Raw genomic sequence first — 17,282 nt, 5'->3', positions numbered from 1 at the left:
GCCTAAAACAGCTCCCTCTAGCAGTGAAGCGGGGCAGGGTGGCTTCGGACAAACCTACATGTGGTCTTTTATTCTGTACTATGATACTACACACCTAATGATCGGTTTGCCATTCTGCGCACTTATTCCTGTTCTAGGTTTTTATTATATCAGATTGCTGTTTGACCGTTCTCTTAATCTGGTATGCTATTCATGGACTTATTGTACAATTTTGGCTGTTTTTAAAATTTTCTTCTAATAATGTTTTCTATTCATTGAATTTATTGTGAAAAGTGTTTTGAATAACTGGATTTATTTTACTATTACCTATCTTGTGCATATTTTAGGTAAACCATGTCACTTAATACAAAATAAAACAATGGCTTTTCAGGCAGTGAAATCTTCATTTAGTTTTGCCAACTGATCAGCTGTTCTCATACAGCTATACAAATTTGTTTTACAAATCGGATTCTATAAGCATGCATCAACTTTTTTACCTTCAAATCCACCCCTCATACGTTTTTCTCATATTCCTTAGTTATCCAATATGGATGACAGTAACTGGGGAAACACATTTACGCTGCAGCGGAGTGGAATCCTGGACTCGCCAAGTTTTACTGAGGAAGTCACCATGAGTGCAGCCTTGCTACAAGAGGAGGATCCTGGGGAAGCTGGTAAGTAATCGACATGTTCTTTGTCCCAATCATGTAAAGCCACTTGTTATTTTCATGCGTTTGACTTTTGTATATATGATCAGTGTGTGAAGCATTTTGAGTAAAGAAATGCTTATTTAGGTCCTTGTTGACCTTTATGCATATTATAGAGCACCGGTCGTGGCTCTGTAGGTAAGGTTACATTTGAGAATGGAGAAAATGCTTTCACCTATAACTTTTAAATACATGGATGGATCTTCAACAAATTTGCTGGCATTGGCCAATCCGATGAAACATGACAAACTGGGGAAGACTCCATGTACAGGTTCAAATGTGTTAAGTTGAAAAGAATGTATTTGACACGTTGCCCCACAGTGTTGAGTCGTGAGTGAAATTAAGAAAAGAAAAAGATCAAATTATTTCTGCTTATAGAGACCTATACAACCACCTTAAACCTGGTATATATGAAATATAGCAAGAGATGTTTAAACGAGAAAAGAGGGGATTTACAAGAGGATAACGCACACACACACACACCTACCAGTCTGAATGACTTTAGGTATAGACTGTGAAACATTAATCACCAGGCCGGGGGGGTGGGGGTCGTAGGGGCTGTCGTCACCTCAAAGGAACATTAACATTTTGCTTGCCTGTTTCTCCAAGTCACCACACGTCCCAATTCCCAGCTTTTTCTCCAGTGAACAGTTGAACCAACGACCACCTCTGAACTGTTCTGGGGATTAAGTGAGTGAGAAACCTTGTAACCTTGTAAATGTATCTGTCTAGCCACACTGCTTCCCGCAAGAAGTAACCTAATCAATAAAGGGATACCATACATTCGTGCATGGTTGGAATTTATTATGCAGTACGGTATCCAGTGCTTTGAATGAAAGTTTTTCGGGAAAATCACATGGATCCATGCAGTACGAATTTTATTTTCTCCATTGTTACTATGGACCATATACTATGTCACCATATTTTGATATGAGGAGGATCTGCCCACTTTCAGGATTGCGCTATAGTTAATTTAGCACCTGCCTGGAGATAGGAAATCAGTTAACCAGTTGGGGATCGGAGTGGTTGTATATTAACTTGTACCGGATTTCTCAGAAATGCCAATAGTGGGTCCGAAGAGATGGACACCAGTGATTTCTTTAATCTTGTAAATAACATCTCTCCAGAATGACTGAATTTTCAGGCAGTTCCACCAGATGTGGAGAAAGATACAAGCATGCATCAGAACAATCTGAATATATCTTATTGATGTCTGCTTGGAGTACCACCGAAAAACGTTTTTAAAATAATTTTCTTTCAGTTGGGTACTAAAGACTGCAGTAGCTGCTCTTTCCCATATCCGATTATGATCTTGAGATTTCTTTCTATAGATCTCTTTCCCAACTATTCCTATAAGTGAATCTTGTGGACAAATCAGCAGAATCCTATATAAAGTGGAAACCGCACAGCGGACAACTGGTGTACTGAACGATTCTAAAGGCAGGCGTTACATGGTTGCCCCTTTGCGAATTGAGAGATGAGGTCCAATGGCGTGTTTGTGAATAGTGGAAACTTTCACTCTCATCAAGATCGACTTTCATTTTCGAACCTGGAAATTGACAAAGTTTCCCATCGGCGAAGAGTTGTCCAATGGTTTTTAGGCCTCCCTGTTGCCATATGATACAACACCGTACACAGCAACTTGTAGCACAAGCTGGTGTAGGGGAGGCATGGCATCAACAGTATGACAATGACCTAATGGGTACAATTTGTAAAACCCTTATTGATATATTTGGGATTGGAGAAACTCCTATTTGGCCCTAAAACTAAGATGGGAGTAGTCTCGACCATCAAATAATAAATAACGCAGTCCTGAGTCTGTGCAATCAAAATGGCCTATTCTAAGGAAACCTAATGCCTGCCCTATCTCTTAAACAAACGTGTAAAAATGAGAAATGTATGCAAAAGTAAACTTCTGTGTTCAAAGCAAAAGTGCGGTTGAACCAGCTCTAATCCCCGTGTTAGACCCTTGTGGGCAGGATGACGCACTCTGGCTTGGCTTCTGATACAATAAACCGCGCCAGAACGTGAATCGAGGCCTGTCTAGCCTGCCACTTTTTTGTCTCTTCATTAGTTCGAAAGATAATGTTTCAACCAAAAAGTTCACAAAGGTCCCTCTGTCAGGCTCAGTCCCTTCACTACAGAGTTCTCGTTGGTCCCCCTCTGCCGGGCTCATACCTCTCAAAATTAAAGTTCAACTGAAACTTGCAAGGGGGCTTCCCCAAGCATATTTCACTTCAGGTCTCCCTCTGTAGGGCTCTGACCCATTTGGGATGTCAAAGACTTTCGAATGTGCATGGTTTACTTTTCGGACCACTTTGACTCAGCTATAGTTACATTTTCACTTTCCCTTTCTCTAGGAGTTAAACTTCTTTATCTCACTTTCCCTCTTCATTTGCTTGATCACTTCTAACAAAGTAACTTTCACAAAGACTTTCGAATAGGCTACTTCCTTTTGCCGGACCACTCCGTTACTTAGTATCGCTGATTTTGCAGCCGTCTTTCACTTCAAAGTTCATTCACAGGTCTGTTTTTCATCTACATGTGTGCAGCCTTCACTTGTGATATAATGGTGCTACTTCCACTTCAACACACATCTGTCTCTCAGGTCGCTTGCCAGCTCACCGGCTGTGTGCGTTGTTTTCTCGGTTTTGCAATATCCACTTCAAAAGTCAAGGTTAGTACCAGAGGCTTGGCCTTGCCTCCGCACCTCTGCTGCTCCCCCGGGAGCTTCGCTGTCGTCCTTGAAACACAATGCAGTCTTCACTTGTGGGACCTGGCCTGCTCCACATGGTTTACGTGGCCTGTCAGAGGCAACAACGTCCAGCAGGGCACTCTTGGGGTTTTCTACCCGCTGCTCTCCCCCCCTAGATCCGTCATTCTGCTACAGTAGGTTTGCCTTTGCCTCAGAAGTTCTGCTGGTACTCATGTTCTGCCTTGCTCCGAATGTATCTCTGGGTTCTGCCTTTTATTAGTGTGAGGAGAGCTAATTAATATCAGGTGAATGCATCTAGAGTCAAATGCCTGACTTTGCCTGACCCGATTAGCGGGACAGGTCCGGTATGATGTGTGAACGCTAAGGTTGTTTCTCCCAGCCACCCTCTTCCTCTGCCCAGTGTGTTTATAAAAAGGAGGAGGAGGGAGGTTGGGACTCTAGTGAATCCTAAAGAATAGGAGGGGTTGGATAAGCGAGAGGGGCAGGGATACTGCATCTCACTATAGGCTGCCTCACCCCCACTCCCCGAAGAACCCTCACCCAGGTGATCCTCCCGCACTGGTTCACCCCCAGGAACTGGATCCGATGGCCATGTGCTGGTCACCTGGATGACGAGTCCCCGTGGACTATCGGGTCGAGACACCCACATTTCCAGGCTTAGAAAACGAAACAGTCACAGTTCTGGCAAAGTTGCCCACGAGAGAGCTAGTCATTCCTCAGGAGAGTTCATGGACACTTCAGAATGCTCTGAGGGTCTGGATCCTCTAAGGCATTGAGACTATTTAGTCCCACTAGTGCAAGTGCTGAAGCACTGCTCAGGGTCTTGGGAGATCAGACACAGGATCAGCGCTTCACCTTGCCGGATACTGGAGGGGATGCTGGGCAACTGCATGAGTAGCCTTTTGGTCCTCAAAGGGCTGTTCTTTTCTAAGGGATTCTTGGCACTGATTTAGATTTAAGGAATAGCTGCAGAAGTCATCCTCTTATCGACAATCAGAGCTGGAAGCAAATCCAAGCCTGTCAATGGTAAGGATCTGCACCATTCAAAAAGCCAGTAGATGTCCAATCGGGGCCAACTACGGGTTTCACATCCACACGAGTAGCCGACTTTTTTGCATAAGTGATGTGTACAGGGACTAGACAATCCCAGCCCTCTTCCTGGGCCACACACACGCAAAGGCACACTAGCCCCTTGAAAGCAGCAGTGTTCCAGGGAAAATGCATGAACAAATAAGGTCTTTCCTAACCATCTGGGAAGGCAGGAAGAAGGCCAAACTACAATATGGACAAAGCGAAAATCTAGTAGCACAGCCATTTCTGGGCACTAGCCATGTTTATTATCCATACGTGGTAACCACAAATGCGCACACCAGAAAAAATGCAAAACTGTAGAAATGGAAGTGCTGCCCACCACCTTGTCTTTAGGCACATATTAAAGTAACCAAAAATCATGTGTAAAAACCTATGGTGCTACAAAAGTACCCCATTTACGCTGCACTTAAGGTGTTGTCTGCAATTGTAAAAATACAGAATTCAAAAGTGAAACCGTTTACCATTACTGATAGTCTGAACGACTGATCAGTTTCACCGTAGGTGAGGGAAGTCAAGCTGAAGGCTTGACTTCCCTTTAAAAAGTCGGGACAGGATAAAGCAAAAAGAATGGGGTTCCATAGGAAACTCTCGAGGGAAACTTACAAAAAGAAAATCTTTCCCACAGTAGACAAGGTCACTTACGAGTCCAAAAGCAGTGACAGATGATATTTTAAATATACTTGCCTAATTTTAGGGGAATGCTTATATTTAACACCTGAAGGGGTACAATAAACGTGGGAGGAGATTGATTTTCACGCCAGCCATCCTATCAAACCAAGTTAAAGTGAGAGATAAATGAGGGCAGTTAGCTTTATAAAGAGTATGAAGATAAGAAGTAAAGTTGATCCCTATATATTGAATGGTCTTTTCGAGTGGATTGTGTCCTCCGACGTATTCCAAATTTCCAAATCTATGACAGGTAATGTCCACAGCTGTGCTGCTTCGGAAAATGTTCAGTAGAGGGCGTCCTGCGTCGATGGCGTTGATCCCATGTCCCTCGAGGGGCTCCGTCGGTCGACGTCACCGGATGACGTACGACACCCGTAGCCTCAGTTCTGTTTTTTCCGCAAACGTGTTTGCTTCGGAATCTTGGCATGCTCGATTCTTCTCTTTGAACAATGTCGTCTTCTTCCTCTAATACCCTGAGGCCGGGCTTTAAGAAGTGTTGGGACTGTGGGTTGAAAATGTCCATCACGGACCCGCACGACATCTGCCTCTGGTCCCTCGGCGAAAGCCACGCCACCAACGACTGCGAGGACTGCCAGTCCCTGACGTCTAAGGCCTTGCGGGAACATTAGGGGAAATTGAAGGTAGGGGGTCCAAGCCCCGTAAATCGAAGTCTGCTGGGCTTTCGACCAATGACTTGAGGGCGATTCTCCTTATCTGCGAAAAACCAGGGCTCGGTCTGGGAGTGGTTCCCGCCATTCCTCTGCCTCGTCGAGACATTCCAGGAAGTGCCATCACCGGTCCCCTTCCTCGTCGGAGGAGAACTCCGCCAGACGGTTGACTTGCTCCACCAAGTCTTCGTCGCTGGCCGAATGGGCTTCTTTCCGCCGGCAGATGTTACCGATTTTTCAGTCGCAAGGCACAGTTCCCTCCGCGCCTTCGAAAGAAGCCAGCAAGGAACGGGCTTGGTCCACCACTCGCATGCCTTTGGGTCTTGGGAGGGCGGCAAGATCATTGGGAGCCGTCTAGGTCCTGATCGGACAAGGGCTATTGCCATAGCCGTGCCAGGTCCCGGTCCTCGACGTCCTCGATACCGTCGAAACCTGTGAAGCCTTCTAAAAAGGCGTCTATGCCATCCGCACCGTGTCTGTCGAAGGACTCTCTCGGGGCTCTGTCCTCGAAGTTGTCATCGTCGGCACCTCGGTCGACGCAGATTCCCTCGATGCCGTTTGTGGAGGATTTGTCAGAGGTGCCCCTGAGGGTTGTGGAACTTCTGAGGAAGGCTCTCAGTAAGTATGTGAGGCCTGTTTTTGAGCTTTTTTTCTGCTCCTCCTAGATTGGAGTTTTTCCAACCTTTGCAAGAAATTTCAGAGGTTGATGAATTGTCGGATCAGGAGATGGGCTTGCCTGTACATCCTGAAGTCCCTAATGACCTTTTGTCGAGGGTGACTGAGTACTTGGTGGGGGGGGGGGGTCTGCAGCCTCCCCCATCTCCCCCTCCCCCCAGTGGAGTTTGATCAGGATGATTTGACGGATATCCTGGATCAGGGTCCGTCCACTGACCCGGTGTTGGCTTTGCAAAAAAGGGTGGCGGCGGCTTGGACTGCTCCGAGAGTCTGTCAGCAGTTAACCAGTCCTTCCCGAAAAAATACTGCCCATCCAGTAGTGACCCCTGCTACTTATCATTGCACCCTACTCCGGAGAGTTTGGTGGTGCAGGCGGCTACGGCCACCTCCTAAGCAGGCTGCGTGCCCTACCATCCCTCCTGATGGGGACGACAAGCGCTTTGATGGTTGGGCGAAAAAGTTATTTTTTTTGCTGGGATTATGGCGTTGAAGTCTGACAACTGCACTTGTGCCTTGGCGGTCTTTGGCGGCTGAGCATATTCCCGAGGGGGAAGAAAGGGATGGCTTTCTGGCCCTCGTGCAAGACTCCAAGGATGCAAGGATGCGATGTGCGAATCCCTTCAGTCGGGTTTGGACACAGCAGATAGTGTCAGCCGGTCCGTGGCTGCGAGCACCTTGATGCGCAGGTTTGCGTGGTTGCTGAAGTCGGGTTTTGCCCCGTATGTGCAATCCTGTCTTCTGAACATGCCCTTTGATGGCGTTCATTTGTTTGGCAGCAAGGCTGATGAGAGCCTTGATGGGTTGCAGACCTCCAAAGCTGCAGCAATGGGACGGCAATGGAGGGGAGGTTCCTTTCGATCCTACTCGTAGTTTGGTAGATCAAGAGGGGCTGCCAGTCAAAGGGGTCTGTGAAAAAGTACCCATGGTGGTCGGGGAAATCGTGGTGCCAAAGCCACTCTGGCAGTTGCCTCTTTGCCATCAGGCACTGCTGCGGCCATTACTTCTGAGTCATGAGGCCATGTCCCATGTTTCTCTGGTGGGGGGCAGGCTAGCCCAGCATCTCGAAGAATGGCGTGCCATTACTTAAGATGTGTAGGTTCTGGATACCATAGCCCACGGCTACTGCCTTCCCTTCCTTCAGCGGCCTTGCAACAATCCAAAGAGGAAGCTCTCTTTGAAGCGTCCGGATCCGCTCCTTGCGCAGGAAATCCTATCCCTGCTGGAGAAAGGTGCCATAGAACTGGTGCCTGTGGCAGAGAGGAACAAGGGATGGTATTCCCCATATTTTTTGATTCCCAAGAAGAATGGAGGGTTGAGACCCATCATGGGCTTGCATTGGTTGAGCAAACTTCTCAGGAAGGACAAGTTCAAGATGGTTACTCATTCTCAGGTCCTCCAGGCCCTGCACCTTCAGGATTGGTTGGTGTGTCTCGACCTAAAGGTTGCGTACTTTCATGTGCCAAGTCATCCCAGCCACAGAAAATACCTGAGGTTTGCAGCTGGCGACTCGCACTTTCAGTTTCGTGTCCTGCCATTTGGTTTGACCTCCGCCCCCGAGGGTCTTCACCAAGCTCATGGTGGTGGTGGCAGCGTACCGCAGGCAAGGGGGGATTCAACTCTACCCCTACCTGGATGACTGGCTGATCCGAACGCGCTCTCCCGAGCAAGTGTTGGATCATCTGGGTCTCATCTGCCGCACCCTCCACAGGCTGGGCTTCTCTCTGAATTTCATGAAGTCGCATTTGACACCTTCCCAGCAGCTCCAGTACATCGGGGCTGTGCTGGACACGTCCCTGGGGAAGTGTTCGCCTACCCAGGTCAGGGCTCATCACATTGTGCAGATGGTGGACAAGTTTCAAAGTGCCCAGTGTCTCCCGGCTTTCGACTTCCTAAGGTTGCTGGGCCTCATGGCATCCTGCATCTTTCTGGTGCCGGAGGCCAGGCTCCGGATGAGATCTCTGCAATGAGCTCTCAAACTGCAGTGGTCCCAGTTCTCGGGCAAGATTACGGATCCAGTTCAGATTCCGATCTCAGTCGCACAGGATCTTCTGTGGTGGGCCGACGGAAGGAACTTACTGAAGGTGTCATGATGCCTACCTCTAAGGAGCCAGGCCGGGCCCAGCAACCCCAGAGGCAGACATCATTTTCCCCAGGGAAGTCTCAGCGGGCCCAAGTCGGGGCCCTTTGGACTCAGTCCTGGCGCCTTAGGTGCCAGGCTCATAGCGGACCCCAGTCCTGGCGCCTTAGGCGCCAGGCTCATAGAAGAGGATATGTGTTTAAGTGCTTGGGTGCACACTTACCTGATGCAGACCTTGCTGCTTCATCCAGGCCCTCTTGAGGCCTGAATGGGACTACTTAACCTGTAGGACTACTTCACAACCCGGGTGTGGTCGGGGAAGGATACATACCTGATTGGTGGAAGGATACATACCAGGAACTTCTTCCAAGGCTATTTAAACCCCACCCGAACAGCCACACATGCTTCGCGTTGTTCTGCACCTAGCAGCTGGAAGCTCACCGTGTCAGCTCCTGCATCCTGACTTCAGCCACGCCTGCCAGCACCCTGGAACACCTGCAAGGGGAGAAAGGAAGAGAATAGGAGAAGAAAAGCCCTTACCTGCTAAATCTGCATCCCGGAGCCATTTCTCCAACGGCCCTGAAAAGGAAGACATCATTTTAAAGGCATTTCGTTTCGATCGCTGCAGCGCTGCATTTTACTCACCTTTGCAAGGCGCCTCCATCTTCAGCACCGATCTTCCGGATTCAGCTACGCCCCGGCGCCTAGAGGAAAAAAGACAAGAACAAAGGTGAGAGGGAGAAAAGGAATAAGGAAAGCTCAGTTTCCTTTTAAGTCTTACCTGTTGGATTATTCCCACTGCATTTCGGGTCCTGCCGCTTCCTGGCATCTCCGGACCCCGGCCCCTATGGGGGAAAAAAGACAAAGACATTGAATGAGCGAATGCAAAGACATTACCTGAGCGCTCATCCAGAACTATTTCACTTCGGGTCGGCGCCATATCTCCGGCACTCCGAACCCCGGCCCCTAAGGGGAAAAAGACATAAGCACTAGCGCTTGTTGCAATTAGACAACGAACATTATTATTAAGCTTGAACTTTTGAACAGAACTTTTACAGCGCCTTACCTGAACTCCCATCAATCCTCAATCCAGTGAAGTAACTGGGTTTCAACGCGCCCCTGCATCAGAAGCAGGATGGAGAGCTCATCCTTCCAAACCCTAAGGTGAGGCTTCACGGGGAATCGTGGAGGAGGTATCGTGGAGGGTTGGAAGGGAGTGGGAGGCTTGAGCATTGTTCCACAGTTGGTAATACTCCCTTTTCACGCACAGGAGGGTATCCAACGAGCCAGGGAAGCCAGAATAGAGGGGCCCTTCCTGTCCATCTTCAGAGTTCTGCGCCTTCGACGCTGCGCCTCCGTGGGAACCAGGTGAGCGTTACAGAACGCGAAGCCTTACCACAATTTCCCACCTGGGCGCTATGGAGACTTCCGAGACAGATCAGCTGGCCCATCTTTTAGGGGAATTACGGGCAGAAGTGCACTCAGCCCGCCAGGAGACTAATGCTCTCAGAAGGGAACTAATCCTATCCAAGGAAAGAACTGATGATCTGGCCAAAAGGTTATTGCAGGGCCAGGCAGAGCACACTCCTTTACCTGTTTCCGGAGATATTTCTACAACAATGGGTTCGAATAACCCGGTACAAATCAATCTACCTGGACACATGCCTTTGGCCCCGCCGGAACGTTTTGCGGGGGATCCCAAGAAATATGCCGTTTTTATGAACCAATGCCGTTTACACTTTTTATGCAGGCCCGGGGCCTTCCCCAACGACCAGACCAAAGTAGCCTTTGTACTATCTTACCTCAGTGGCTGTGATGCCGATTGGTCTATTCCATTGGTAAATCAGGATGATCCCATTCTCCGGGATTTCCAGGGCTTCCAGGCCAGCATGGAAAGATTGTTCGCTCGACACTCGCAGGGACAGGCCCTTGACAACGAACTGCTATCCTTACGACAAGGTAATCAGGATCTTTTGTCCTATATCGCCACCTTTAATAGACTAGTTGTAGAAACCGGATGGCCTGAAAATAAAAGGATCACATTGTTTCATCGAGGCCTGCGCGGAGAGCTTAAAGATGTTATAGCTCAGATAGTAGATCCACCCCAGGCCTGCGCAGACTACATAGACTTAGTGGTTCAACTTGATCACAGACTTCAAAATAGAAAAGCAGATCGGCTCAAGTATGAAACCAGAGTACCTATCAAGACCCACGTTAACTCAAAGAGTACTGACGTTTACGAACCTATGCAAATTGGCAATGTTAAAGGACCATTAACACAGAAGGAACAAGAGAGAAGGCGACAAATGCAACTTTTTCTGTATTGCGGAACTTCCGGTCACTTTCTTCAAAGTTGTCCAGTTAAACCACCCAAGAAGGTGGTTGGAGCCACTGATAACAAGTTATTGACACCTGGTTCGGGAAACGACCTAGCCCGACAAGCGTAGGGGTCCGCTTGCCGAGCTTGAAAACAAACTCTTTGACCTCGCATTTTGTCATGCCAATGGTGCTTGTGAACCCAAAACAGCCTCAGCAGTTGCATGCTATAAAAGCATACATAGACAGTGGAGCTATTGGAAATTACATAGACCGTGAATTGGCTTCCAGGATTAAGCTTCCTCTCCGCCCGAAAGTAACCCAAGATGTAATTACTACAGTTGATGGAACCGAAATAGCCTCAGGGCCTGTAACGCATTCCACAGTTGAAATCACTCTGGTGGGTCAGGACGGACATCGGGAAGCAATCTTGTTTGATGTGATCAAGGCCCCACAATTTCAAGTACTTCTTGGAATCCCTTGGTTAGAAACACATAATCCGAGAATAGACTGGCGAGCAAAGAAGATAACTTTTCCTGATTGTGAACCAACCTGTTACCCAAGGAATCCAGCTATGGGTCTAGCCTCTGTAACTTCCACCCCTGTACAGCTACCATCTGAATACCAAGAATTCCAAGACGTTTTTCAGAAAGAGCAGGCTAACACCTTACCTCCCCATCGATCTTACGATTGCCAAATCGACTTGGTACCCAATGCACAACTACCTTGTAGTAGGATTTATGCTCTTACTGAACCTGAGAACCTGCATTTGCGCCAGTATTTGGATCAATACCTGGCCAATGGTTTCATTCGCCCATCAAAGTCACCAGTCTCTTCCGCTTTGTTCTTCGTACCTAAAAAGGAAGGAGACCTTAGGGCCTGTATTGACTACCGCGCCCTAAATCAGATAACGATTAAGAATCGTTACCCTTTGCCCCTGATACCTGAGCTTATCGACCAAGTAAAAGATGCTCGTGTGTACACCAAGCTAGATCTCCGAGGAGCTTACCACCTGGTACGTATAAAAGAGGGCGACGAGTGGAAGACTGCATTCCGCACCAAATTTGGGCTCTTCGAATATCAAGTAATGCCCTTCGGTTTGTGCAACGCACCTGCCGCCTTTCAGTACTTCATGAATGATGTTCTTCGGGAACTTATCGATGTTTGTGTCATCGTTTATATTGACGACATCCTGGTGTATTCCTCCTCAGAATCTGATCACAGAAACCATGTTAGGGCAGTTCTTGAGAAATTGCGCCAGCACAAATTATTTGCCAAGCTCGAAAAATGCGTTTTTCATACCACAGAAGTGGAGTTTCTCGGATTCATCCTGACACCTCAAGGAATCCGAATGGACTCGCGGAAAGTGGACGCCATTCTCAAATGGCCATCTCCTAGCTCTGTGAAGATAGTGCAAAGCATGCTTGGCTTTGCCAATTTCTATCGAAGGTTCATCCCGGAATTTTCTCGAACTGTTCAACCCATCACAGCTCTCCTAAAGAAAAACAAACGCTTTGAATGGACTCTTGAGGCTGAACAAGCCTTTCAGGACCTGAAAACCAAATTCACCTCTGCACCTGTATTGAAGCACCCGCGCCCAGATCTCCCTTACATCGTTGAAACCGATGCATCCAGTTCGGCCATGGGAGCTGTCCTGTCACAAAGAGACCCAGAAACTAACCAACTACACCCTGTAGCCTTTTCGTCCAGAAAATTCTCTCCACCTGAACTCAATTACACAATTACCGACAAAGAACTACTGGCTATTAAATCAGCTTTCAAGGCTTGGCGTCACTATCTTCTCGGTGCAAGACGCACCATCACCGTAATTACGGACCACAGAAATTTGCAGTATTTAAAGACGGCCAAAGCTCAATCTTCGCGACAACTCCGATGGGCTTTATTCTTTGCGGAATTTGATTTTGTAATTACCTATCGCCCTGGCTGTAAGAATGGTAAGGCAGATGCCTTATCCCGGATAGGCATGGAAGAACCCAATTCGAGTTTAGAACCTGTGCCAATCATACCGGAACAAAGAATTCTGGGCTTGACTTCATTGCAAACCATTGAGGACATCCAAGCTCAAGTAAAACAGCTTTTTGACTCTTCTGCCTTACTGGAATGGAGTCAAAAGGGTCCTCACTACACCGTTAAGGATGATTTACCCTACTTCCAAGAGCGGTTATTTCTGCCAAGTAAAGAATTGCAGGAACTTGTCATTACCCGTCATCATGAATCATTAATGGAAGGACACCCCGGTATCGCGAAAACAGAAGAAAAGATCAAACGCCACTTCTGGTGGCCTTCTTGGAGAAAAGACATAAAGTCATTTGTGTTGTCTTGCGGAATCTGTGCCCAAAATAAGAGTCAAAAGAAAAGGCCAGCCGGCCTACTTCAACCTTTGGACATTCCACCAGCACCTTGGCACACCTTGTCAATGGACTTTATAACTGACCTGCCTCCTTGTGGTGGTTACAACACGATTCTCGTAATAGTGGATCTATTCTCCAAAATGGCCCATTTTATCCCTTTAAAAGGATTGCCGTCAGCTTCCACCTTGGCCAAGGAATTTATGGAAAATATAGTGCGGTTACATGGTTTCCCTTCCATATTAGTCTCAGACCGTGGAAGTCAATTTATCTCCCACTTTTGGAAGAAATGTTGCCAACTAGCACAAAAAGACGTGCGGTTATCCACCAGCCACCACCCCCAGACCGACGGACAAACCGAGAGAACCAATCAGACTCTCGAGCAATATCTGCGGTGCATGTTACACCAATCCGAGTTGAATTGGAAGGACATCCTTTGGATTGCAGAATATGCATACAACAATTCAGTGCATTCTGGAACCGGACAGACTCCTTTTTATACCCTGTATGGTCACCATCCTCGGACCTCTGACCTAGATCCACCTCTGACCCTGGAGATGCCTGCAGTAAATCACCTACATTCCACAATAACCCAAGCCTTCAAAGAAGCTACAACCCACTTACAGCAAGCCAAGACAAAGTATAAAGAAAACGCTGATTTGCACCGAAGTAAAACTCCTCCTTACCAAGTAGGACATCAGGTATGGCTAGCAACTAAACATCTACCCCTCAAGGGTCAGCAAACTTTTAATCCCAGATTCATTGGGCCTTACCTTAGGCACCAGGCTCATAGAAGAGGATATGTGTTTAAGTGCTTGGGTGCACACTTACCTGATGCAGACCTTACTGCTTCATCCAGGCCCTCTTGAGGCCTGAATGGGACTACTTAACCTGTAGGACTACTTCACAACCCGGGTGTGGTCGGGGAAGGATACATACCTGATTGGTGGAAGGATACATACCAGGAACGTCTTCCAAGGCTATTTAAACCCCACCCGAACAGCCACACATGCTTCGCGTTGTTCTGCACCTAGCAGCTGGAAGCTCACCGTGTCAGCTCCTGCATCCTGAATTCAGCCACGCCTGCCAGCACCCTGGAACACCTGCAAGGGGAGAAAGGAAGAGAATAGGAGAAGAAAAGCCCTTACCTGCTAAATCTGCATCCCGGAGCCATTTCTCCAACGGCCCTGAAAAGGAAGACATCATTTTAAAGGCATTTCGTTTCGATCGCTGCAGCGCTGCATTTTACTCACCTTTGCAAGGCGCCTCCATCTTCAGCACCGATCTTCCGGATTCAGCTACGCCCCGGCGCCTAGAGGAAAAAAGACAAGAACAAAGGTGAGAGGGAGAAAAGGAATAAGGAAAGCTCAGTTTCCTTTTAAGTCTTACCTGTTGGATTATTCCCACTGCATTTCGGGTCCTGCCGCTTCCTGGCATCTCCGGACCCCGGCCCCTATGGGGAAAAAAGACAAAGACATTGAATGAGCGAATGCAAAGACATTACCTGAGCGCTCATCCAGAACTGTTTCACTTCGGGTCGGCGCCATATCTCCGGCACTCCGAACCCCGGCCCCTAAGGGGAAAAAGACATAAGCATTAGCGCTTGCTGCAATTAGACAACGAACATTATTATTAAGCTTGAACTTTTGAACAGAACTTTTACAGCGCCTTACCTGAACTCCCATCAATCCTCAATCCAGTGAAGTAACTGGGTTTCAACGCGCCCCTGCATAAGAAGCAGGATGGAGAGCTCATCCTTCCAAACCCTAAGGTGAGGCTTCACGGGGAATCGTGGAGGAGGTATCGTGGAGGGTTGGAAGGGAGTGGGAGGCTTGAGCATTGTTCCACAGTTGGTAATACTCCCTTTTCACGCACAGGAGGGTATCCAACGAGCCAGGGAAGCCAGAATACAGGGGCCCTTCCTGTCCATCTTCAGAGTTCTGCGCCTTCGACGCTGCGCCTCCGTGGGAACCAGGTGAGCGTTACAGAAGGGGAGAACTGTTTTGGCAACCATGGCCGGAGGTGACTATTGTGACGGATGCTTCCCTCAAAGGATGGGGTGCTCGTGCCAAGGAGCTAACCGTCAGCGGTCGTTGGTCTCCGTCGGAAGTCCAGACTCCACATCAACCTGTTAGAGCTGAGAGCCATCAGGCTAGCCCTGAAGACGTTTCTGCTGACTGTACAGGGGAAAAGTGTTCTGATGCATTACCTAAACAAAAAAAGGGGGGCAGGGTCACTCCTGTTGTGCAGGGAGGCGATGCAGCTCTGGTTCTGGGCCATCAAACAAGGTCTTTCGATCTCGGCAGTTCATCTGGTCAGAGACGGAAACGCGGCGGCGGGTTCTCTGAGCAGGCAGAGCGCAGTCTCCCACGAGTGGGAGTTGGCTCAGGAAGTCCTTCTGGAGACCTTTGCCATTTGGGGAACCCCCACAAGTGGATCTCTTCGCCACCAGTGTCAACCTGAAGTGCAGGAGATTCTGCTCAAGGGAATTTCCTCTGAGAGGAGCCTCAGGGGACGCGTTTGTGGTGGATTGGTCATTCCCGCTGCTGTACGCATTTCCTCCAGTCCCCGTCATTCCTCAAGGGTTGCAGAGGTTCGTCACCCGCATGATCCTTGTGGCTACGGATTGGGTCAGGAGAGCGTGGTACCCGGACCTTCTAGAATTGTCCGTCTGCCCCGCCACAACGTCTTCCTTACCGAGAGGATCTGCTCTCGAGAGAGGGGGGGGGGGGTCAGGTTCTCCAGCCAGAGGTCATTACTCTCAACCTTCACGCTTGGCATCTGAAAGGTTGAGATACAAGGATTGGGACCTCCCGGATGACGTGATGGAGGTGCTGCTTTCGGCCAGGCGGCCAGCAAGAAAGTCCCTGTACCATTGCCATAAATTCTGCGACTGGTGCAGGAGAAAGAATGTCGATCCTTTCCAAAGTTCCATTCCTATGGTTTTGTCTTTTTTGCTTTCATTGGCCCACAAGGGCCATCAAGTGGGTACCATTAAGGGTTACCTGGCGGCGCTGTCCATATTCAAGCGCTCCTCAGAAGAGTGTTCTTACTTTAAGATACTTCCTTGATTTCGTAGTTTCTGAAAGGACTGACTAATGTGTTTCCGCCGCCCCCTTTCCAGGTGCCGGTTTGGGATTTGAATTTGGTTTTGAAGTTTCTGATGGGTGTTCCGTTTGAACCCTGGCATTCTTGTCCTTTGAGACTGTTGTCTTTCAAGACCGTGTTTTTGGTTGTGGTTACTTCCGCTCGCAGAGTGGTTGAGTTGCAGGCACTTTCGGCCAAGCCACCCTTTACTATTTTCCATAAGGACAGGGTTGTCCTTCGGATGCGGACCTTTCAGCCGAAGGTCATGCCTGATTTTTATTTAAGCCAGAAGGTAGTTCTTCTGGCGTTTTTATCCGCCTACGCATCCTGGCAGGGACGAGGAGAGGCTCCATAGGTTGGATCCTAGGAGAGCTCTGAGCTTTTACATTTCACGGATGTCCCGGGTGAGGGTGGACGATCAGCTCTTTATCGGTTATGCTGGACACCGGTTGGGCCAGGCGGTTACCAAACAGACCTTGTCCAGGTGGATTGTCCTCACTATTACTGAGTGTTACAGTTTGGCGGGCAAGGACCCTCCGGTAGGATTACGTGCTCACTCTACTAGGGGCGTGGCTACCTCCACTGCCCTTCAGAGGGGTGTTCCTATTCGGAATATTTGTGAAGCAGCCACATGGGCTTCTTTACATACTTTTATCAAGCATTATGCCCTGGATTCAATCCACGGGCACTATTTGGCCTTTGGTAAGGCGCGGTTCTTTATTCTGCCATTTGATTGGGTATTCTAAATTTCTAAATTCTTTTCCCACCTCCATAGTTTGGTACTGCTTTTTTGGAATACGTCGGAGGACACAATTCCCCTTGAAAAACAAGTTACTTGCCATATCTGGTAACGTTCTTTCGATGGGATGTTCCTCCGTATTCCACATCGCCCTCCCGACCTGCCCCTCTGGAGAATTTCCTATGCTA

The 17,282-nt window shown here is 48.3% G+C and overlaps 1 protein-coding gene across 2 annotated transcripts in view; it reads left to right on the top strand.

Annotated features, from left to right (window-relative positions):
• Positions 1 to 17,282, top strand: part of NUP107 (nucleoporin 107) — a 790,450-nt gene that overhangs the window by 163,314 nt on the left and 609,854 nt on the right. For both annotated transcript variants that reach the window (XM_069629720.1, XM_069629721.1), the window contains one exon: positions 518 to 653. In XM_069629720.1, the coding sequence (XP_069485821.1) occupies positions 518 to 653 (136 nt within the window). The remainder of the gene's footprint in view (positions 1 to 517; positions 654 to 17,282) is intronic.

This window comes from Ambystoma mexicanum, chromosome 12, assembly GCF_040938575.1.
Source record: "Ambystoma mexicanum isolate Mex_15411 chromosome 12, UKY_AmexF1_1, whole genome shotgun sequence".
NCBI lineage: Eukaryota > Metazoa > Chordata > Amphibia > Caudata > Ambystomatidae > Ambystoma > Ambystoma mexicanum.
Note: the sequence above shows the minus strand (reverse complement) of the source record. Positions and strands in the feature narration are given on the sequence as shown.